This window comes from Rhipicephalus microplus, unplaced genomic scaffold (genome assembly GCF_043290135.1).
Source record: "Rhipicephalus microplus isolate Deutch F79 unplaced genomic scaffold, USDA_Rmic scaffold_13, whole genome shotgun sequence".
Taxonomy (NCBI): domain Eukaryota; kingdom Metazoa; phylum Arthropoda; class Arachnida; order Ixodida; family Ixodidae; genus Rhipicephalus; species Rhipicephalus microplus.
Genome location: NW_027464586.1, coordinates 28,331,893 through 28,357,800, shown reverse-complemented (window position 1 = coordinate 28,357,800; position 25,908 = coordinate 28,331,893). Strand labels below are relative to the sequence as shown.

The 25,908-nt window shown below is 43.7% G+C and overlaps 1 protein-coding gene across 4 annotated transcripts in view; it reads right to left on the bottom strand.

Annotated features, from left to right (window-relative positions):
- LOC119165924 (ATP-binding cassette sub-family C member 2) overlaps positions 1–25,908 on the bottom strand; it is a 1,429,043-nt gene that overhangs the window by 306,742 nt on the left and 1,096,393 nt on the right. For all 4 annotated transcript variants that reach the window (XM_075882663.1, XM_075882666.1, XM_075882665.1 and 1 more), the window contains 2 exons: positions 21,510–21,611; positions 20,420–20,620 (listed from right to left, as the gene is read on the bottom strand). In XM_075882663.1, the coding sequence (XP_075738778.1) occupies positions 20,420–20,620; positions 21,510–21,611 (303 nt within the window). The remainder of the gene's footprint in view (positions 1–20,419; positions 20,621–21,509; positions 21,612–25,908) is intronic.

Below are 25,908 nucleotides of genomic sequence, written 5' to 3'. Positions count from 1 at the left end.
TCAATGAGGTTATTTAGCGTGCGTATAAGGATAGATTTGAGCTGCTCAGTGGGGTCTTCGTCTAGTTGCCTGTAAAAAGTGCTGTTGGAAAGCTGTCTGAATATATATATATATATATATATATATATATAAGATATAACAGACAGTAATGCGAAGGAATGTACAGTGGAAGTTATTAGAACCAATGGAAAGTAAATAAGAAGAAAGAAGAAAGAAAAGTGGATGAAAAAATTACCAGCTGTGAGCAGCTGGTAATTATATATATATATATATATATATATATATATATATATATATATATATATATAGCGTAACTCTTTTGCAGTCCGGTTGTTCAAACAGACGCGAGTGCGAACAGCGAGAGGCATATTTTATTTTCAAATTTCGTACATTAGTAGCCGGCATCAACGAGGACCCCGGAAAACTCAACTGCCTCCGAGAAGTAAGCCAGGAGAAAATTGGTGACAAAGATTGATAGCTGGAGACCATGCCTTTTTCTGACTGACTCGTACGTGTACACTGTCCTTTCTTGTTTGTTTCTTTTTTTTTCTCTTTTTCCTTTTTTTTCCACATGCACATACAAAGTGTTTACGTTCGCCTACCACTTGATGACCATTGAAGGGAAACGGACGAAGATTAAAGGTAACTTAGCCGACCGACCCATTACCGAGAAACCCTTTCTTTACGCACGCCGCCCGCCGCCCGCCGACCGACCCATTACGGGGCAACCCCTTTCTTTACGCACGCCGTCACTGACCCTCCCGGCACCACGGCGACAATCTTGGGTGGCCCGACACACGTCAAGAACTGAACAACACGTGATATGAACCGTATGTGGATGTAGAAGGACAGTTCGCTTCGTTCTCAGTGTTGACAGTGGTTCTTCCTCTTTTTTACTTTCTTTCTTTTCTTTCTTTTTTTTTCGTCTTTTGTCTCTCCCTTTTTTGTTTTTTTTCCTTTTTCTAGTTCTCTTTCACTCTCTAAATCATTTTTCAAGGCGAGGGGGGCGCGGCAGCAACGAAGTTTGGAAGCTCATGTCAGTATAAGTACAACAATTTCGGAAGGGAAGACCCCTCCCGAAATTGTTGGGAAATAAATATATTTATCTTTGTTGACAACGCTCCCGTTGTGCCATATCCCATACCTATATATATATATATATATATATATATATATATATATATATATATATATATATGTGTGTGTGTGTGTGTGTGTGTGTGTGTGTGTGAGTGTGTGTGTGTGTGTGTGTGTGTCTGTTAGATCCTATTATTATGGTGTCAAAACATGGAAAACCGAGCCCTTAGTAATGCACTTCTTTCCCTTATTCATTAACGAGGTTCTCGTACTGGCAGACTTGGTGTCATTAGGCTGTATAGGAGGGACTGACTATTGGTCAGCTGCCCGCTCGTAGTAAGTTCACGTGCTACGTGACGCCACACATGCGCATAAAAGGGTGTTTCACACTCGCCACTTGGCTTATAGATGGCGCTGACCGACACTCCTACTTCTAAATTCACATATAAACCCAAACAAAGTGGTGCGGGAGAAGGCCGCTGTGATAGCTCAGTGGTTAGAGCATCGAAAGCGTTATTAGAAGGTCGTAAGTACGATTCCTGCTCACGGCTGGTTATTTTTTCACCCACTTTTCTTTCTTCTTATCGACATTCCATTTGTTCTAATAACTTCCCCTATACATTCCTTGGCATTACTGTCTGTTAGATCTCACTATATTGTGTCTAAACGCGGAAAAACAAGCCCTTAGGTACGCACTTTTTCCCCTTATTCAATAACGAGGGTCTCGTACTGGCAGACTTGGTGTCATTAGGTTGTATACCAGGGACTATTGGTCAGCTGCCCACTCGTAATAGGTTCACGTGCTACGTGACGCCACACATGCGCATAAAAGGGTGTTTCACGCTCGCCGCTTGGCCTATAGATGGTGCTGACCGACACTCCTATTTCTAAATTCACATATAAACACAAAAAAGGGGTGTGTAGGAAGGCCGCGGTGATAGCTCAGTGGTTAGAGCATCTAACGCGTTATTCGAAGGTAGTAGGTTTTATTGCTGCTCATGGCTGGTTAATTTTTCACCCACTTTTCTTTCTTCTTATTGACATTACATTTGTTCTAATACCTTCCCCTATACCTTCCTTGGCATTACTGTCTGTTAGATCTCAATATTATTTTGTGAAAACACGGAAGAACGAGCCCTGAGGTATACACTTCTTTCCCTTATTCATTAACGAGCGTCTCGTACTGGTAGACTTCATGTCATTAGGTTGTATACGAGGGACTATTGGCTTGCTGCCCACTCGTAGTAAGTTCACGTACTACGTGACGCCACACATGCGCATAAAAGGGTGTTTCACACTCGCCTTGGCTAATAAATGGCGCTGACCGACCCTGCTACTTCAAAATTCACATATAATGCCCCAAAAAGTGGTGTGGAGAAAAGCCGCTGTGATAGCTCAGTGGTTAGAGCATCGAACGCGTTATTCGAAGGTCGTAGGTTCGATTCCTGCTAACGGCTGGTTATTTTTCGCCCACTCTTCTTTCTTCCTATTGACATTCCATTTGTTCTAATAACTTCCACAATACATTCCTTGGCACTACTGTCTGTTAGATCTCATTAATATTGTGTCAAAACACAGAAAAACGAGACCCTGGGTATACACTTTTTTCCCTTATATATATATATATATATATATATACATACATATATATATATACATATATATATATATATATATATATATATATATATATATATATATATATATATATATATATATATATATATATATATATATATGCAGGCATGGTGGTTGAGTGAGTGGCCGTAGCGTTGCATATAGTCTAGTAGATCCTCCGTGAGCGCTCACAACGTGGTTTGTTTCGACGTTTCGGCCTAGAGTTTGGCCTTCATCAGGAATAAAGCTTTATAGAATCTCAAATCAGAGGGCAAGGAAAGAGGAAAAAAAGAAAGAAAAAAAGAAAAAAGAGAAAAAATAATATATGGTGGACGCCCCTCGGGTGCCCCCCTCCACTTTTCCTTCCACTTCCCCCCTCATCTCTCTCCCCCCTCTCTCCTTCACCTTTCTGATGTCAGCGGTCTGTGTATGTTTCCGTTCATTAGCGCATTCCTCCCGATCAGACGGCCCCTCTTGGCACTGGCGGTTCGGTGTGGGGCAAAAAAGAGCTTTTCAGGAAGTCCTAAGCCTTTAACTACTCGGGGTCCCGTAAACAATTCGCCGTAGAAGGACGGGGGCCGCGTATTGTAGCAGAGGCTGGTCAGCGGGAATTTAAGGAAGTTCTAAGCCTTTAACTACTCCGCGCCCTGTCAACATTTCGTCGTAAAAATAGGGGTGCCCCGTATTGCGGTAGGCTGTGCAAGCGCGTGCAATGCGAATTCCTGGCCCGCTTCTAAATTACGCGTGTCGTGGGGCCTCCCGGCTGTGCACATGGTTGCTGTTGGGCATGTCGTGCATGGCACAATTGATTGGGTAGTAAAATAAAACAGAAAACAGACGACAGCTGCACTTAGGAAAAGTAGTTACACTTGGAATTGTTTTGGGTTGTTCAGTGCCCTTCGCAGCTGCAGTGCCGCGAACTCAGTTACTATTTTCATTGTTGCCGTTATTGTTTTCTAATGCCTTAAATGCTGCAAGTGTACCAGGATTCTCATTTATTCCTCTATCGAGGGTGTCAAATCGGTGGATATGGTATGACTCTCGTTGTTCACGTTCTCGATTCGATTTAAATCCCGTCTCTAAGAGCGTTACTGATAGTTTGTCGAATGCATGGTCGGGAAGATTGAGACGTTTTGATAGAGGTAGACTTGGGGCTGATTTCGCATGGGCTCTGTGATTATTGAAGCGAATCCTAAATGGTGTTTCTGTTTGTCCGATGCACTGCATACCACACACGTTGCATTCGAGTAGGTACACCACATTACAGGAATCGCATGTTAGGTTTCCTCGTATGTTAATCGAAAACTTGGATTGCGTGCTGGTTGCTTTGTCTGTTTCTCGCATCGCCTTACATACAAGACATCGTGGCTTTGGGCAAGGGCGGCATGAATTGTTGGGGGGTGATGTGTTAATTTGGGAGTGGACAAGGGTGTCTTTGAGGTTACGTGGTCGTCGGTAAACGACGCCTGGAGCGGATGGGAATGCGCGTTTCAGACGTTCACTTTGTTCCAGAATGTTGTAATGTCGTTTAAGAATTTTGTTTACATTGGGGAAGTTTGTGCTGTAAGTCAAGCAGAGGTTTGTTCGTTGTGGGTCTTCTCGTGGTGGTCGCTTCATAAGTAGGTCTTCACGATTTAGTTTTCTCGCTTTTTGAACAGCGTCATTATTTACATGTGGGGGGTATTTTTGTTGCTCGAGCATAAGTTTTAGCCTCTGTGAGCTCGTGCCAAAGTCAGCGTCTCTAGTGCAGATTCGCTTAAACCGGTGAGCCTGACTGTATGGAATACTGTGTTTACAGTGGCGTGGGTGATCGCTTTGGTAATGAAGGTATTGTTGTCGATCCGTTGGTTTACGATATAGGGTTGTAGAGAGCTTCTCGTCTTCTATCGTTATGGTAACGTCAAGAAAATTTACGGTAACTTGCGAGTATGTGTGTGTGAAGTGTATGTTCGGATGTACAGCATTGTAAGTGTCTATAAAGCAGAGAAGTTCGTCCTCGCTGTGGGTCCAAATAAGAAAAATGTCGTCTATGTATCTTCTGTATAACATTGGTTTCAAGGAACTTTGTGCAAGAAATTCAGATTCTAGCATTCCATAAATATGCTGGCATAATTAGGTGCCATTTTGGTGCCCATAGCGGTCCAGCTGATTTGTCGGAAATACTCTTGGTTAAACTCGAATGAATTTAATTCGAGGACCATCCTCGTCAATTTTGCAATGGCAGAGAAATCTGGGGTGTTAGATGGTCCATGGTTTGTGTACATGTTTTGTAATGCAGCTATGCCGTCATCCTGAGGAATATTTGTATATAATGAAGAGACATCAAGAGTAACCAAGTAGGAGTTTTTCGGCACACAGATGCCCGAAATGTCTCGAAGAAAATGTGTGGTGTCTTTTATGTACGACGCGAGGGTGCATGGAATGTGGCTTATTAGTTTGTCCAGGTACCCTGATATGGGTTCAGTTATTTTACCGATGCCTGATATGATTGGTCGACCTGGGTTGCCGGGTTTATGAATTTTTGGGAGGATGTAGAAGCGACCTGGACGAGGGTATGCTGCTTTCATCAGTTTGTGGTCAGTGTTGGTTATCTTTTCTGCGTCCAACAGTTTCTTTAGTTCTGTTGATACGATATGTTTGTATTCGTCTGTCGGATCACCTGGGAGGCGTTCGTAAAATCTTAAGTCGTCTAGTTGGCAGTATGCTTCTTGTAAGTAGTTCGTTGTATTAAGGACTACAATTGCTCCTCCTTTGTCAGCGGGTTTTATTGTTATGTCTGTCCTAGATGCCAAATTTTTCATACTTATTTTTTGAGATTTGGTCAAGTTTTCTCGGTTTCCTTTCTTTCTGTGGTATTCGTGTACTATATTTTTCTGTACTGCGGTGATATAAAGGTCCAAGCACTTGTCTGGACTACTGTTCGGTGTCCAATCATTTGATTTACGACGGTGAATTGTTTCGTGGTTAGAAGGCCTATCCAAAAAATATTGGCGCAACCTTAAGCTTCGAGCGAAGTTGTCGAGGTCTCGGAGTAAGTGGAATTCATCGAAAAATTTTGTGGTCGGGCCGAAGCTTTGTTTTTTAGATAGCAGCAAGTTTTCGATTAACATACGAGGAAACCTAACATGCGATTCCTCTAATGTGGTGTACCTACTCGAATGCAACGTGTGTGGTATGCAGTACATCGGACAAACAGAAACACCATTTAGGATTCGCTTCAATAATCACAGAGCCCATGCGAAATCGACCCCAAGTCTACCTCTATCAAAACATCTCAATCTTCCCGACCATGCATTCGACAAAGTATCAGTAACGCTCTTAGAGACGGGATTTAAATCAAATCGAGAACGTGAACAACGAGAGTCATACCTTATCCACCGATTTAACACCCTCGATAGAGGAATAAATGAGAATCCTGGTACACTTGCAGCAATTAAGGCATTAGAAAACAATAACGGCAACAATGAAAATAGTAACTGAGTTCACGGCACTGCAGCTGCGAAGGGCACTGGACAACCCAAAACAATTCCAAGTGTAACTTCTCTTCCTAAGTGCAGCTGTCGTCTGTTTTCTGTTTTATTTTACTACCCAATCAATTGTGCCATGCACGACATGCCCAACAGCAACCATGTGCACAGCCGGGAGGTCCCCAGGACACGCGTAATTTAGAAGAGGGCCAGGAATTCGCATTGCACGCGCTTGCACAGCCTACCGCAATACGGGGCACCCCTATTTTTACGACGAAATGTTGACAGGGCGCGGAGTAGCTAAAGGCTTAGAACTTCCTAAAATGCCCGCTGACCAGCCTCTGCCACAATACGCGGCCCCCGTCCTTCTACGACGAATTGTTTATGGGACCCCGAGTAGTTAAAGGCTTAGGACTTCCTGGAAAGCTCTTTTTTGCCCCACGCCGAACCGCCAGTGCCAGGAGGGGCCGTCTGATCGGGAGGAATGCGCTAGTGAACGGAAACATACACAGACCGCTGACATTAGAAAGGTGAAGGGGAGAGGGGGGAGAGAGATGAGGGGGGAAGTGGAAGGAAAAGTGGAAGGGGGGCACCCGAGGGGCGTCCACCGTATATTATTTTTCTCTTTTTTCTTTTTTCTCTCCTTTTTTTTCCTCTTTTCTTGCCCTCTGATTTGAGATTGTAAAAAGCTGAGCACCGACAAACTGTATCTTTATTCCTGATGAAAGCCAGACTGTAGGCCGAAACGTCGAAATAAACCACGTTGTAACCGCTCACGGAGGATCTACTAGACTATATGCAACGCTACGGCCACTCAACCACCATGCCTGCCTACACATGACCGGCCACAGGCGCACCTCCAGTCGAGCAGGTCTCACGGAATTTCCCTCAACATGCACCAACTACAGCGATCATCGGAAACTCGCAAACAAGGTATTTACATCGGCATTTCAACCCACATGAGAAGACGACACCTGCAATCATTTCCATCCGCGGAGCCTCTACATTCGACATCGAGAAAGAGCTTGTTGGCATAGCACGATCTGTGACCACGCTCGTTTTTCACGTCGGTACGAGCGAGCTGGCGTCGTACGGACTAGAGAAATTGCTACGCCGCCTTCGCCGCCTAGTGAACAACACGCTTCAGACACGCCAGGAACTCGAAAGGCTCGTTGTTTCATGCGTGCTGCCCCGGTACCTCAACCTACACCTGCAACGATCGAACGAACAATTCGTGCACCGCTTCAACCGGGATGCTCGTCAATTCAACGAGACAATCAAGGCCTACTGCCGAAGACCAAGCAAGGTGTCATAAATTGACTACCAATTCGAGCAGTTGCCACCAAGACTCTTTTTTGCTGCGGATGGGCTTCATCCGAGTTTTATGTGTGTCGCTTTGATTGCCGAAACCCTCAAGAAAGCACTCGATCGTGGAGATTTTGAAGCTACAACGGGGCGGTCGACTCAACCAGCAGCTCCCGTGAATATACGTTCAACACAACAAGACACCCACGAGAAGACTTCTGCATATCAACACACACCAGGAGCCCCACACCCACCCAACACCACAGATCAGTTCCCGAAGATCAGCGAAACTGCGACTCCCGCGAGCCTCAAGCACCCCCTCACCATCATCAACAGCGCACCACTACTAGGGGGGAAGTCTGCAGAACAGCCAACACGCGTCCTTCCATTGCGGATGTCGAGACCAAAAGCACTACACGACAGCACCACTACACCACTCCTCAAAGTGAAGCCTGCCGAACTGCGGAACCGCGTCCCCCTATTGCGGACCCCGGAACTGCCAACGAACACGTTCGCCGGGAGCCCAATGCCGAAATTCTCCCCACAACGACGAAGGCCTGCCGGACATAACTACAACCTGCGCACCTTATCAGTGCCATCCCCGCACCCAAAAGAAGATTGACTTCTGAAATGTAAGTCCAGCTCATCACTTCCCAGTTGCAGTGCCACTTTCCTTAAAGTACGAAAACTTGCTGACAAACGAATTAGACATGAACTGCATAAATCAACATTGCAAGTGTACCTTCGTGCTAGAATAGCCCCCAAGGGTATGACACTCTCCCTCACACCAGCCGCTACAAATCTAGATAAACACGACCAAATAACATGGAAAAACGTCCTCCTTGAGGCATCTCTTAAATTAACAAAAATTGCTCCTAATCATAGTGACAAGCAGGTAAAAAAACTGGTCGCTATGACCAACACCATTCTCCGCAGCAACACTTTATCGAACGAAGAAATCACGCGATTAACAGAATTTGAGCAGAATAAATACCAAGCCATCAGGACCACAAAATATTCATAAACTCGAAAGAGACCATGTGCCCAAACCGCGTTCCCTGATACAGTGCCTTATCATTATAACACCTCCATCCAGGAAAACACTAATGGTACAAACGAGCACCCATCTAGGAACACACCGTGTGACACTGTGGTTGTAAACTTATCGGACACGAGCTTGTCACCTGACGAAGTAAAACTGCTATCTAAGGGACTAAGCTTCTGCCCGACCACAAAATTTTTCGATGAATTCCACTTACTCCGAGACCTCGACAACTTCGCTCAAAGCTTAAGGTTGAGCAAATATTTCTTGGATAGGCCTTCTAACCACGAAACAATTCACCATCGTAAATCAAATGATTGGACACCGAACAGTAGTCGAGACAAGTGCTTGGACCTTTATATCACCGCAGTACAGAAAGATATAGTACACGAATACCACAGACAGAAAGGAAACCAAGAAAACTTGACCAAATCTGAAAAAGTAAGTATGAAAAATTTGGCATATAGGACAGACATAACAATAAAACCCGCTGACAAAGGAGGAACAATTGTAGTCCATAACACAACCAACTACTTACAAGAAGCATACCGCCAACTAGACGACTCAAGATTTTACGAACGCCTCCTAGGTGATCCGACAGACGAATACAAACATATCATATCAACAGAACTAAAGAAACTGTTGGACGCAGAAAAGATAACCAACACTGACCACAAACTGATGCAAGCAGTATACCCTCGTCCAGGTCGCTTCTACATCTTCCCAAAAATTCATAAAACCAGTAACCCAGGTCGACCAATCATATCAGGCATCGGTACAATAACTGAACCCATATCAGGGTACGTGGACAAACTAATAAGCCACATTCCATGCACCCTCGCGTCGTACGTAAAAGACACCACACAATATCTTCGAGACATATCGGGCATCTGTGTGCCAAAAAACTCGTACTTGGTTACTCTTGATGTCTCTTCATTATATACAAATATTCCTCACGATGACGGCATAGCTGCATTACAAAACATGTACACAAACCATAGACAATCTAACACCCCAGATTTTTCTGCCATTGCAACATTGACGAGGATGGTCCTCGAAATAAATTCATTCGAGTTTAACCAAGAGTATTTCCGACAAATCAGCGGGACCACTATGGGCACCAAAATGGCACCTAATTATGCCAACATATTTATGGGAAAGCTGGAATCTGAATTTCTTGCACAAAGTTCCTTGAAACCAATGTTATACAGAAGATACATAGACGACATCTTTCTTATTTGGACCCACAGCGAGGACGAACTTCTCAGCTCTTTAGACACTTACAATGCTGTACATCCGAACATACACTTCACACACACATACCGGCAAGTTACCGTAAATTTTCTTGATGTTACCATAACGATAGAAGAAGAGAAGCTCTCTACAACCCTATATCGCAAACCAACGGATCGACAACAATACCTTCATTACCAAAGCGATTACCCACGCCACTGTAAAAACAGTATTCCATACAGTCAGGCTCACCGGTTTAAGCGAATCTGCTCTAGAGACGCTGACTTTGACACGACCTCACAGAGGCTAAAACTTATGCTCGAGCAACAAAAGTACCCCCCACATGTAATTAATGACGCTGTTCAAAAAGCGAGAAACCTAAAGCGTGAAGACTTACTAATGAAGCGACCACCACGAGAAGACCCACAACGAACAAACCTCTGCTTGACTTACAGCACAAACTTCCCCAATGTAAACAAAATTCTTAAACGACATTACAACATTCTGGAACAAAGTGAACGTCTGAAACGCGCATTCCCATCCGCTCCAGGCGTCGTTTACCGACGACCACGTAACCTCAAAGACACCCTTGTCCACTCCCAAATTAACACATCACCCCCCAATAATTCAAGCCGCCCTTGCTTAAAGCCACGATGTCTTGTATGTAAGGCGATGCGAGAAACAGACAAAGCAACCAGCACGCAATCCAAGTTTTCGATTAACATACGAGGAAACCTAACATGCGATTCCTCTAATGTGGTGTACCTACTCGAATGCAACGTGTGTGGTATGCAGTACATCGGACAAACAGAAACACCATTTAGGATTCGCTTCAATAATCGCAGAGCCCATGCGAAATCAGCCCCAAGTCTACCTCTATCAAAACATCTCAATCTTCCCGACCATGCATTCGACAAACTATCAGTAACGCTCTTAGAGACGGGATTTAAATCGAATCGAGAACGTGAACAACGAGAGTCATACCTTATCCACCGATTTAATACCCTCAATAAAGGAATAAATGAGAATTCTGGTACACTTGCAGCAATTAGGGCATTAGAAAACAATAACGGCAACAATAAAAATAGTAACTGAGTTCACGGCACTGCAGCTGCGAAGGGCACTGGACAACCCAAAACAATTCCAAGTGTAACTACTCTTCCTAAGTGCAGCTGTCGTCTGTTTTCTGTTTTATTTTACTACCCAATGAATTGTACCATGCGCGACATGCCCAACAGCAACCATGTGCACAGCCGGGAGGCCCCCACGACACGCGTAATTTAAAAGCGGGCCAGGAATTCGCATTGCACGCGCTTGCACAGCCTACCCCAATACGGGGCACCCCTATTTTTACGACGAAATGTTTACAGGGCGCGGAGTAGTTAAAAGCTTAGAACTTCCTAAAATGCCCGCTGACAAGCCTCTGCCACAATACGCGGCCCCCGTCCTTCTACGACGAATTGTTTACGGGACCCCGAGTAGTTAAAGGCTTAGGACTTCCTGAAAAGCTCTTTTTTGCCCCACACCGAACCGAACCGCCAGTGCCAGGAGGGGCCGTCTGATCGGGAGGAATGCGCTAGTGAACGGAAACATACACAGACCGCTGACATCAGAAAGGTGAAGGGGAGAGGGGGGAGAGAGATGAGGGGGGAAGTGGAAGGAAAAGTGGAAGGGGGGCACCCGAGGGGCGTCCACCGTATATTATTTTTCTCTTTTTTCTTTTTTTCTTTCCTTTTTTTTCTCTCTTTTCTTGCTCTCTGATTTGAGATTGTATAAAGCTGAGCAACGACAAACTGTATCTTTATTCCTGATGAAGGCCAGACTCTAGGCCGAAACGTCGAAATAAACCACGTTGTGACCTCTCACAGAGGATCTACTAGACTATATATATATATATATATATATATATATATATATATATATATATATATATATATATATATATATATATATATATATATATATATATAGCACGTTTATATAGATGTAGTGGAGCTCGGGCATGCGTGCTGCGTGTGGGGCTTCGTGGGAAGACGAGGAGAAAGAAGTCAGAATAAGAACAGCTGGCCCGGTTTTCGGGGTAGTTTCTTGCTCTTATTCCTTACAATGGCGCAGCTGACGAAGAAGTCTTTCGTCCGGGTTCGTAGTGCAGGACATCCGCCAACGTGGAGTCGTGGTAAACAATCTTGAGAATGGCGTCCAGGCCTCCTCGGCAACTATTCACGTGCTGCCATTGCCCCCACCATTCGGGGACGGCGTCAAGTCCTCCCAAGCAGCTCTAGTACAATTCAACAGTACCATTTCACGACAAGAGACGCCTTACTCACGTCCTTGGACGTGGTTTCTGCTGTGAGTACCAGGACCATCATGTGCTGCTTAAAACCCGTCCATGTTCCATCGGCCACTTTACCCGAGAACAACGTAGAGCTTGCACGTGTTCTCACGCAAATGTCGCAACAGCTCAACCGCTCGTCCTCATGAAGCACCAGCGTCCGGCCAGCCGCGTCACCATATACCGCCCTCTTATTTACTGGAGTCCCAAAGCTTCCTAGATTACGCTCACTCATAGATTTCGACCATGCGTGCGCTCGGCTTGTGCCATGCCTTGTCCGACAATAAAAAAATAGCTGATAACCATCAACCACCTGCGTGGTGCTGCAGGGGCATGGAACAAGTCACTCTAAACCATGGAAGTGTTTGTGGACGCTGACAGTCCTCGCTCACTTTTTTTTTATTTATTTGAATATACTGCAGGCCCTTCACGGCCCAAGCAGGAGTGGGTACACAGATACATCGAAATACATACATTGCCAGAGAAAAAAAAGAAAAAAAAAATCATGGTGCAAATTCAATACACTGTATGCGGTTGATGAAAGAGTCAATCGTACTACAACAAACAATGTCGTTGGGTAGGCTGTTCCAGAGGGAGATAGCTGACGGAAAAAGTGAATGTTTGTGAGCGTTTACACGACTTAAAGGTTGGCGTATTGTTTTAGAATGATTTAGTCGGAATGATTGTTTAAGTGGATCTTGCAGATAATGAGAGCGTGATATGTGGAAATGACCATGATATAATTGGTAAAGGAATTTTAATCGTGACATTATTCTGCGTTGAAAAAGTTGTTTTAAGTTTGCCCTTGCGAGTAAATCTGCGGAACTGGACTGCCTCGCGAATTCTGAATATACGAACCTTACTGCCAATTTTTGTATTCGTTCTATTTTACTAATCAGGTACTTTTGATGTGGACTCCAGATGAGATCGGCGTACTCTAAACATGGTCTAATTAGTGTTTTGTAGGCATTTATTTTAATATGTGGTGGTGCATTGCGCAGTTTTCTTCTTAAGAAAGATAATTTCTTTTCCGCTTTCTGACACATGGCCAAGATGTGTGGTTCCCAGTTAAGATTCGGCGTGAGTGTAATGCCTAGGTATTTTACTTGATTGCATTTTTCGATAATTGAGTTTCCAATCCTATATGTATAGTTAAGGGGGGATTTCTTATTTGTAAAAGAAATGCAATGCGTTTTTGATGTGTTTAATTTCATGCCCCAAGTATTGCACCAGGAATAAATTGCCTGAAGTGAATTGTTAAGTTTAGTTTGGTCGTCTGAATTGCGCACGACTGTGTACACGACACAGTCGTCGGCAAACAGACGCATCTGAATAGGGTTCTCAACGGAAAAGTGGATGTCGTTAATAAACATTAAAAATAGCAGAGGTGCAAGAACCGATCCCTGAGGTACACCAGAATAAACATCAAGTGGTTCTGATAGCTGATTGTCAATTTTAACGCTTTGTTTCCGTTTAGTTAAGAAGTTGTTGATCCAGGATATTATTTTGATATCAATACCAAAAGCCGTTAGTTTTTTGACTAAATCCAGATGTGGGACAACGTCGAACGCCTTAGAAAAGTCTAAAAATATAGCATCTAATTGGACGTTATCGTTGATTGCGTTGGCTATGTCATGAGTTAATTCAGCTAATTGGGTTATAGTTGAGAGGCCTGATCTGAAACCATGCTGTTGTTTGTAGAGAAGTTCGTTTGTTTCTAGGTGGGTTATTATGGCCTTGAAAATTACATGTTCCATTATTTTGCAGCACGAACTCGTAAGTGACACTGGGCGGTAGTTGCTTATTTCTAGTTTGGGGCCTGATTTATGTATAGGAACTACTACAGCATTGCACCAGTCGTCTGGTATCTGTGAAGTTTGAAGAGATAACGTGTATATTTTAAAGAGATACTTAGATGTCCAATTAGCGTATCGGCTTAAAAATGAGTTAGTGATTTGATCGGGGCCCGTAGATTTCTTTTGATCAAGCTTTTGTAATAGAGAAAGTATGCCCTCCTCATTTACGATTAATTCTTCCATGGGTATTTTCACAGTATAAGGAGGTAGTAGCGCATTACTGGTATGTTTCGTGAAAACTGACTGAAAAAACTTGTTCATCTCATTAGCAATGTGTTCGGGATCTTTAATGATTTGTTCCGAATTTTTAATTTGTGAGATTGAGTCTCGTTCATCTGATAAGTATCGCCAGAATTTTTTGGGACAGTGCGCCATAAACGAAGCTAACGTAGTGTTAAAGAAGCGGGTTTTTGCTTCTGACATTTTATGCTTTAATGTCCCGATAAGATCACGTACGTTGTTTTTGGTTCCCTTTTTCTGCCGTCGTTTTATTTTTCTTTTCAGTTGAATTATCTCACGCGTTATCCAAGGGTATTCTCGGTTGATGCGTTTCTTTTTATTCGGAATGAATGTGTCTTCGCAATATTTAACAGTGCTTTTAAAATGCGCCCAAAGTTCTTTTACGTCTGTAAGCTCAATGAATTCATGAAATTGTGTTTCCAGGAAACGTAGCACAGCAGGGTCATTTGCACGTGCGTAATCTTTAAAGTAAGTAGGTAGTGGCTTTTTGTATTTCTTCGCGCATGAAATAGGGCAGGTTAAGGTAATCGATTTGTGATCGGAAATGCCATTCTCGATGGACGCAGAAGAACCTTCTAATGTACTACTTACAAACGCTAGGTCAAGTAAAGACGATGACGTCGCAGTGATCCGAGTGTTATCAGTTACTAGTTGATTCAATGAAAACGCGAACGCTACGTCCAGTAGTAATTCTGAACTAGCAACGTCACGACCATCATGTGAACCATTGTTCCAATTTATTCCGGGAAGATTAAAATCCCCAGCAAGGATAATTTTTGACCTAGAGTTAGTATGCTTTGAAAGATAATCATGAATCACTTCAATGTAGTCAGGTGCCGCATTTGGAGGCCGATATACCCCTCCTACAATTATACTTTTATCATAATATGTTATTTTGCACCAGACGCTTTCGTGGTCGGGAATGCCATCGAGTTCAAAGGATTTGATATTTTTTTTTTAATTGCTACCGCTACGCCCCCGCCTCTTGACCCTCTATCTTTACGGAGCAGTCTGTATGAGGGAGGGACGACTTCCGAGTCACGTATTCCGGAGTGAAGCCAAGTCTCTGTTATTATTAGAACGTGAGGTTGGTAGTACGAAATTATGTTCTCTAGTTCATCAAACTTGTTTAGCACACTTCTGGCATTGAGGGAAACGAGTCTAAGTGTTTTAGTACTGTGCTGTCAGTTCGAGTTTTTCTTATTTGTAGAAGTTTTATGCTTAGATGAAGTTGGTCGGTTGTTTCGTGGTGGACCCGCTTTCTTCGATATATCTGTTCTAGCATTCTTTACTGGGTCCCAAGTATAAACTTTATCATTGACTTTCAGTTTATCGAACGACAGTTTGACTTTTGCTCCTTTGGCCCTTTCGTTTGACCTTTGACCACGATGCTGAGGCTGAGATTCACGTTCACACCAGCAACGTGCATCTTGGTGCTGTTCTCGTTCAACAAGAAATGGACACAGTGTGAGTGACAGCGTACGCTAGTCTTACTCTTTCCAGCACCGAGGTCAATTACTCCATGTCCGGGAAAGAGTGCCTCACTGTTGTATGATCCACGATGAAATTCAGGCATTACCTTTATGGACGCCACTTCAAGGTAGTGACCGACCATCATTCGATGTGCTGGTTAGCCAACCTATGGTACCTGTGTGGGCGACTGTTCCATCGGGCGATTCACCCGACAACAACATGGAGCTTGCGCGTGTTCTCACGCAACTGCCCCAACAGCTCAACCACTGGCATCGTTGGGCTCCGGCGTCTGGCCAGCTGCGTCTCATATACCACCCTCAGAATTACTGGAGTTCGGAGGCTCTCAAGATGACGCCCACCCATGGATTTTAACTATGAATGCGCTCGGCTTGCGCCATGCCTTGTCCGACAATCAAAAATGGCTGATGGCCATCAGCTGCTTGCGCGGTGGTTCAGGAGCATGGCACAAGTACTAAGGTGTCGTGCAACATGTCTGGATAGAATTAAGTGGCCGGGTCATACCACTCTTTGATCAGCTCTGCCATGACACATGCATGCCAAACAAGACATTCCGAGGATGAGGTTCTGTAGAACCTCCTCTAGGCTGCAACTGCACAGTGCAGCGCATCGACAGGCAGCTTGAGAACCTGCCCTCGAACAACCACTGCAATCGACTTGGTTTTTTTGCCATTTCAGATGGAGAACTACTCATTGACTTTCGGAGGTCTGAGTGGTGTTATAGCACCAGATTCCGGAAATCACGCCGCGCATCACGAAAGGTGGTCTCGTCTAGCGCTAGAGCTTACGGCCCTGGCGCAAATTCAAGCTCCACGCACGGTGCTGCATGTACACCATGCCCTTGCCAACCTGCGCCCATGGCGTGAGGCAACCCTGCGTTTCCTCGCTGGCTTCGTTTTTCCTGTCGGTGCACTTAAACTGCACCCCTAAACAAAAGCCTGGAGCATGTTCCTTGCAGCATTCTGGTACTTGAGGACCTGCTCACTGATGTAATCCTAGGAGCGGAAATTTCTTTCCTGTGGTGAAGTTCACCTCGCCATTGATCACACTGGAGTCAACCACAGCTCCTCGACTTCGAGTCTCGCATCAACCTGAAGAACCCAAGTCAATAGACCACTACTTCAACGGCCTAGTATTACCACGTTAGCTAGTCTTACTCATACAAAGACCAGCTATTGTGACCAGACGGACACGCACCTTATGACTTAGGGGCAGTCATTGGCCGAGGGCTCAAGCGTTCCTTTCAAAGAAGCCAGAAAGGAGATCAATATTGCACCGCAGGTAAGCAGAGCCAGCTTTATTCAACCGGATAGCGATGGATGCTAGTCTGCTGACGATGGGAAACACTCTTTTGCGACATTCTGTCTATTACCAGACGGCCGCGCGGATGAACACAAAATGGCTCTTCCCATCTTAGGCCCCACCACTCACAAACCCACCGGTTCGACGGCAAACAGTTCAAGCAAAGTAGCGAGGTGCCTTCAGGAAATGTCTCTGATTTCAGTGCAAGGTGCAGGCATGTTAGTATTCAAACATACGAACGTGATACAGAGCCGCGAGAGACCACCTATTCTCCTATTTGCCGCAGAACTGAAAATTTCAGAGATGTCAAAGCAGAAGCTGGTAAGCCAAATTACGGCCTCTTTTCGTACTTTGTCCAAACTCGCGCACCGTCTGCGCTTCGCAAGCTTTTGCGCGCTCACTGCACGAAAGTGGTTGACGACTGGCGCGTCAAAATGCAGCACCAGCATCATCTCCTAAGCGTACTGCGGCCACATCGAGGCAGCCAATGTTGCCCTGCAGAATGTCAGGAAGCACAGCGAGGCAGGTTGTGGCTTACAATACAAAGACCCCAAGGCAGAGTCAACATCGGCTACCAGAGAGAGTTTGGCTAACAGTGGTAGTTCAGGGTTCGAGGACTGCATGCCTTCGACGAACACTGCGGTACAGCCATTATCGTACGTCCGAACTCGCTTCTGTAGCTCCCCATGCAATTTCGCAGCGTGGCCGAGTGTAATGTAGATGTAGTGGAACTCTGGTATGGGTGCGCGTGAGGCTTGGTGGAAGACAAGAAATAGGTCAGACGAAGAACAGCCAGCTCTACATACGGTCTATGTCTCTCGCCCTCAATCCTTACAATATATATTTGTCGTATTTTTAGCTTCATGTTTCTTATTCTAGCGCTCTTTTCCACACTGCTAAACAATAAAACTTGAGCTCACTGCAGCTGCCCACACTGCGATTCTTAGGTTGCTCCTTTAGGTTCACGACTTTTTAGACACTTCGCAGTGGCTTTAGCCGTTCAGACATAGTAAATAAATGTACTAATCTATTGCACATTCGCATACAAGCGGAGTTTGGTAGATAAACCAAATATTCCTGCGTGCGCGTGCGAATGTGTGTGATTGTGCATGTTTACATGTTTGCTGAATGCGCGGATTTTAAATAGAATTGTATTCTCTAGTTTAAGTATATCTTAGCACACATACGCAGAGCCAAACTGTATTATGCTTGAACGTGGCCTACCGAGCTTTGGAACTGTGACGTGTTTTTACAAATAAAACAAAGTTGTCATGGTAATCAACTCCAGCGAGATCTGTTCTGGCAAGTACAAGTATGACCACCACTGCAGCATTATTACTGTCACCGAGCCAACTTACAACACTCACCGCCGTGATTCCCGTTTAAAGTCTCACAGAGTGTCAAAGCCTTGACAAACTCCATGACACTTTTTCCCGTGTGCACACGTTATCAACTGTAAAAGCGCACAGGAAAGTTATTGTGATAGTAAACCACTTAGCTGCTTAATCATGTTAGGATGAAGCACTGAAAAAAAAGGTGGGCAAGTGGCTGTTGGTGGCGGGGGGGGGGGGGGTCGAGACTTGCGTGAAACATTTCAGGGGGAGGGGGGTTGAATCCCGTCATACCCCCCCTTGACTACGCCACTACGTCACGTAATACCAAATTTAGGTATGAAGCCAGCGGAACAGCCACGAGTGCATCAGTAGGGTAGCATGTAGTCATGTTGTTAGATGACAAGCATCTCATGGTTATCTTGTTTGCACCAGTGACATACGACTATCGTCCATTCACGTCCCGTAATAAGAAATTTGGTATATGGGAGGCTAGCGAAAGAGCTGCGAGTGTCTGATGAGTGGGCCATGTAGTCGTGATGTTACATGAGACCCATGTAATCATTATCATGTTTGCACCACTGAAATGCCTTTGTTATTCCTTCACGTCTCACAATACCAAATATGGTATATGAAAAGCTAGCAAAACAGCCGTGAGCATATCATGAGTGTGGCATGTGGTGATGTTTTACATGACACGGCTGTCAGGATCTAAATGTCTGGAGGTGTCTTTGATCTTCGACGTCCGTTCACATCCCGTAATGCCAAATTTAGCATACGTGAGGCTAGGACAGTTACCATGAGGGCATCGTGTGTGTGGCATGCAGTCATGTCACTTGAAACGCATGTGGTGTGCCCAAATGCCTCATGTTTACCATTTTTGCACCAGTGGTATATCTTCCTTATTCAATCATGTCCCGTAATACCAAGTTTGGTATATGTGAGGCTACCGAAACAGTGGCGAGCGCATCATGTGTCTGGCATGTAGTAAAGTTGTTACATGACGCGCATAATATCATTATTATGTTTGCACCGGTGACATTCTTTCCGCATCCATTCACGTCCCGTAATACGAAATTTGGTATATGTGACGCTAGTGAAACTTCCATGAGCGCATCATGAGTGTGGCATGTAGTCATGTTTTGCACAACACGTATGTTATGATTATAATGTTTGGACATGTCTTTTACCTTCTTCGCCTGTTCGCGTCACGTAATACCACATTTGATGCATGTCAAGCTAGGGAAATGGCCGCGAGCGCATCATGGGTGTGGCATATATTCATGTTATATGGCAGCATGTCATGAATATAATGTTCGCACGTGGCATTTTCTTCGTCGTCTGTTTTGATATTATTGAAGCTAGCCAAACAGCCACGAGCGCATCATGAGTGTGGCATGTAGTCTTGCGTAACATGACATTCATGTCACGATTTCCACGTAAGGGTCTGTTCGTCGTGTTCGCCATGCAGTCATGTCACACCATACCATTTTGGAACGTGTTATTCAAACGAAACCTTCGCAAGGACAGCAAGACCATGAATTGTAAATCATGACATTCATGACACACATATCATGACTTTGATGTTATGACTAGTCACTTATTCTCGTAATACACTCATATTAAACCATACCAATTTTAGTACTTAGACTGATATTGAAACGGGCAGGAGAGCTAAAAGTCGTAGGCAGCTAGCTAGTTAGTTAGTTAGATAGATAGATAGATAGATAGATAGATAGATAGATAGATAGATAGATAGATAGATAGATAGATAGATAGATAGATAGATAGATAGATAGATAGATAGATAGATAGATAGATAGATAGATAGATAGATAGATAGATAGATAGATAGATAGATAGATAGATAGATAGATAGATAGATAGATAGATAGATAGATAGACAGACAGACAGACAGACAGACAGACAGACAGACAGACAGACAGACAGACAGACAGACAGACAGACAGACAGACAGATATGCTCAAACTCGGCAAAAGTCGCTAATAAATGCTTTGCACTTAATAAATCAATATATAAAAAGCAAGCCCTTCCCCCCACTTCTGTATGTTCTTAAGTATTACCTTACGCATAATATGTAGTCGTTCATGACGTGCGCTCTCACCTTCTCCCTTGCGCTGACTGTAAACGTGACGTGCCTCAGGGAGTCGTTTAGGACGGACGGCCGATAGGACGCCGAGAAGTCTTCGAAATCGATGCGACCTTCAGAGGGCCACGTCTTGTCGACTCGATGTACCTCAGCCGCTGAGGTGTTCATCTTTTGCTCGGCTGCGTCCTCGGTGGCGGTAGTGTATTCAACGTCAGCCTGCACGGATAAGTTGGTGATTTTTAAAATCATACTTGCATACGCAGATATATGCGGGCACAGAGAAAAGGAGCCAGAGCAAGGTAACAACTGGCACTTTGAGAGTACAACGCCTGCTTACTCTTTCAAGAGGTAAGAAAAGAAAGAGACGATAAGAAAGAAATGACTAAGACTAGCATAAGTTAATATGACAAATTAAGATGTCTATAAACAGCTGGCCATGTACGTTCGGTCAATGAAACTCAGTGGAGCTCGGTGGGGTTGGTCGCGTCGAAAACCCTGCTTTGTAAGAAGGTAATCATGTATGGTTGCGCACGCAAAACGTTCAAAATGACATACTGCAGTACTAAGTAAAAAGGCGATGTCGATTTAAAATGACCACACGAAACAGCACCACCAGTGGGAATTATACTCCGTCACTTCTCGATGCTTATACATCGTAGTACGCTAAAAATCAACGCGGTAAACGGGAAGTGTACGTGTAGCACATACCGTGAGTATTGGCATAGCGAAAAATTCGCCCCCCCCCCCTGTGCGTGCGCTTACCTAATTATATTTTCTTCGCCTAAAGAAGACAATATGTCACTCGACCATGCTTGCCTTTTCGGTCTTCACCGCTTCAGATCAAGGTGGTGGCCTCCAAAAAAATTGTATGTATTCTCCCCTTCCTCTCTGAAAGTGCCCTAGGACACCCCGCAGAGGCCACATAACTTAGATGCCTCCGATGTCACCACCATCTCACTACATTGCTTTCTTCGAAGATGTTCCGAGCTTGATCATTATCCTGTTAAAATATCTATAAGCTTCCTGCAGAATGTGCATTCACGGTTATCATGCACTCCTAGAGTTTTGAAGAAACCAATGATGCAGACCTAAAAAAATAACATACCTCTTTCGGGAGCTCTGTATATTCAATATCTCGTTCCAAGGCGACCATAATCTGCGTCATCCCTATGAAAGTGACGCACAACGTTGCCATTGTCATGGGAATCTAGCGGACAAAGAAAAGTGAGGCATCAGATGCTGAAAGAGATTGGAAGAGATAGCACTTAATGATATGGCCACCAAACAGTCTGCCCTCGACCACTTCTCAATGCAATGCAACTGATGCTCACGTAAAAACATTTCTCCCAAGTTTCACTATCAGTCTTACGAGTTTCGCTTTCTAATTCGTATAGGTTGTCGAGCTTCTTATGATGAACACACACACACTAAGATGACTTGCCATGTGCAGTTCGGTTCCTTCCCTCGGCAAGTAGTCCTTCCACCCACTTTTCTTCTTTGAAATTGGCATTACAAATCGGTCTAATTATTAACTTCCCCTATACTTTGCTTGGCATTATCGTCTGATATATATATATATATATATATATATATATATATATATATATATATATATATATATATATATATATATATATATATATATATATATATATATATATATATATCAGACGCAACAGCAATGGCCAGCGCACATCAAGATGCGACCAACTTTGTCATCGAAAAACGTAATTCTACTTCCGCGCAAGCGTCAGCCATCATCGACGAGGGTTCATCGTCATCAACGTCAATTCAAGTGGATAAACGACGCCCACCCTCCCCGGATTCCTTCAGTGGGCACGTCGGCTGGTCATCTTGTAGCACCATGTTCGAGCCGCTTCTTTTCTACGTGCAGGTTAGTAACGAAGTATCATCTGTTAAAACTAGCAAATGTTATTTTGTCCAGCTGACGTGCCCACGTAGCTTGTATACCTTGTATTGTAACATTAGGCAAGTGTTTTTGTCCCTACTGATGCTATGCGGAGACGTTGAATACAATACAGGACTATGCACTGCGGAATCGTTGTCACAGTTGATTGAAGGTCAAAAGAACGTTCAAAAAAGGCTTGATGATATTGAGCTGAAATTAAAAACTGTGGAGGAAACTTCTGAGATAGTTAAAGAATTTAGCGATAAACTTCGCAGCCTGGAAAATACGGTTCAATACTTAGAACGTAAGCTCGTTGATTTAGAGGACAGAAGCTGGCGTAACAACCTTGTTGTGTTCGGCGTACCGGAAACGAATGATGACGCCTCTGACGACCTCATGGATAGCGTAGTCTGCAATGTGTTCAGGCATGCTTTGGGCGTGAACGTAAACTCAGTCGAGCGAATTCATAGGCTAGGGCGAGGGTAGCATGGTAAATATCGGCCAGTGATCGTGAAGTTTTTCGACCACAGGGAAAAAGTTAACGTTCTCAAAAGTTGCTTCATATTAAAAGGGAAGGGAAGCTCAGTCTCGGAGGATTTCTCTGCAAGCACTCGGCACGTCAGGAAGTTTATATGAAACAGCACTTCAGATATTAGGAAATCGGGCACAAAGGTTAAACTTGTACATGACAAAATTAAGATTGACAGTCGATTGCTAACATTAGATAAAGTTCAGCGTGGAATGGTCTCTGCGAGCAGACTGCTTACCGGAGCAACTCGCAACAAATGAAACGACAAGAACGGGGGACTTTTCCGATGCCTGAATATGTACGCCCGTAGTATTCTAGCAAAAAGCGATGATTTAGACAGTGTTGTGTTAACGTATCCCCCTCATGTTTTGATAATTACTGAAACCTGGCTTCGCAGCGACGTTCGTGACGATGAGATCACGCCCCAGGGTTACCGCATCTATCGCAAAAGTAGGAGTAGTCGAGGCGGCGGAGTTGCAATCATATTTAAGGAAACCTTACAAGTTGAAAGATTAGCCGATATACCGGATCTTGAATGCGTAATTGTGAAAGTAGACACAAGCGATCTTAAGTTCATAGTCGGCGCTTTTCACCGCCCTCCAGGCACAGACGAAGCATTCTTTGATAAGCTTAATGAATTTCTTTGTATGGTCCACAGTTGCTCTAGTAATATAATAGTAGGCGGTGATTTCAACGCTCCTTCAGTTATATGGGATACTGATTTTTCCTGTACCACCTTCAAATGCAGCGAAACGTTTAGTCAATATAGTTCTTTTTCACGATTTAACTCAGCTAGTTAAGCAACCAACCCGCGTACAGAATGCTACTGCTACAACTCTGGATCTTTTTTTCCTTAGCAACCGCATGCAGCGTCGTGTGACAGACACCAATGTGCTTGATGGAATATCCGATCACAAGTTGGTTTACATGTGCATTAATTTTATTGACATTCCAAAAGGCAAGAGGGAAGAACGTGTGGTGTCGGTCTTCTCGCGCGCAAAAGACGTAGAAATACTGGACACATTAGACTTACATTTTTCTCGATTCACTTTACTTTCTGAGTGTAGTACTTGTACTGTTAACAACCTTTTGTGTTTCTTCAAAAACCTTGTGTTGCAGTGCGTTCATGACTTTGTGCCAGAAAAAGTGAAAATAATAAAGAAATGTTAGCGTATGGATTACTATGCCTGTTGTTCATTTGGGGCGAAAGGCAAACAGGATCAGAAAACAGCATAATCAGAACCCCTTTCCGTCAACCATGCCTAAACTTAGTAACGTGCGTAAAGAATTAAAAGACAGCATCAAGGAAGCAAAAGATCACTACTATAACGTCACTTTAAAAAAATTCTTGCTGTCATCCCCAGCGAAATTCTGGCAGCATTTTACCCCAAACAAGAGGCGTTTTCTTAATATATGTGTAAATGGGACTATCGTAACTAGTGAAGGAACTATTGCAGAATCATTTACCACTTTTTTGTTCAGTGTTTACTGATGACGATGGGACAAGGCCATGTTCAAAAACGCTTCATGATATCCCACCAATAAGTGACCTTGCAATATCTGAGGAAGGAATCTTGTCTCTGCTTTTTAACATAGATCCCAAAAAGACGCCTGGTATTGATAGCATACCTAACGCGTTCCTTGTGAGGTATGCTGAATGGTGCTCGAAGTTTTTGTGCATCATTTTCTAGAAGTCACTGTCACAGCGCGCGCTTCCAGATGACTGGAAATTCGGAAAAATTATCCCAATACCCAAATCACCTAACACTTCTCTTGTCTCCGCCTATAGACCGATTTCCCTGCTTTGCTCATGTGCGAAGGTATTAGAACATAATATATTCAAGCATCTCTCAGTTTTTCTCAAGGAAAATAATTTAATCAATGACCGACAACACGGTTTTCGAAAAGGATTCTCAACCATCACACAACTGTTGGAAACCGTTCATGACATTGCAGCTTTTCTAGATACAAAAGGCCAGATTGACATGATTTTCCTAGACTTCGAAAAAGCATTCGATCGCGTGTCACATCCAAAACTTCCCGCGAAACTCAAACCTATACTAAAAAACCGTACATTAACTTTATGAATTGAGGCCTACCTTTCTTATCGAAATCAAATAGTTTCTATAGATAACGTTCAGTCTGATTCACGACCGGTGAAATCAGGAAACCCTCAGGGCTATGTGCATGGGCCACTTCTTTTTTTAGTTTCAAAGACGACATTGCCAATGATATCCAGGTTTCTATTAAGTTATTTGCAGATGATTGCATTCTTTATCAGGAAATACGTAGTGCAGGCGACCAGGTTTTTTAAACGCCGCGTTAACAAAAATATCTTCTTGGTGTGAGGCGACCAGGCTTTTTTAAACGCAGCGTTAACAAAAATGTCTTCTTGGTGTGCAGTGTGGCAAATGAAGAATAATGAAAAGAAAATGGTAGCTATGACCGTTACGTGCAAGCGGCTTCCTTTGAAACACTCATTCCATCAATGGTCAAAAACTATCGTTTGCTAAAACCTATAAATATTTGGGCGTTATATTAAGTGGTGCAGATTTTATGTGGAATGAGCATGTTGCCTACATTAAAAAGAAAGCTTTACAGGAATTAGCATTTCTAAGACGTTCTTTGCGCAAATCTACCCCGAAATTAAATTTTTTGCGTATAAAACTTTTATCCGTCCATTCCTCAAGTACTCATCTGTGGTTTGGGACCCTCATAGCCAAGTAAATATTAAAACACTTGAAATGATTCAAAGAAAAGCAATCCGATTTGTATATATTTGCTACAGTGCTCTAACGTAACCCAGCGAACTGGTAAAAAAGCTGACTTGGATACATTGCAGGCAAGGCGGCAACACGACCGACTGAAGTACATGTTTCTACTTTACAACGACAAGCTACGCATAGACAAGCACGCGTACATAAAAACGGTTCACCGCTGATCAACTCGTTTCGAGCATCCAAAAACACTGAAGGAATATTCCTGTCAAACGAAAACCTTAAAAACTGATTTTTTTCCGCGCACTGTCACTAATTAGAATTCTCTTTTTGCCGGTCTGGTGAACTG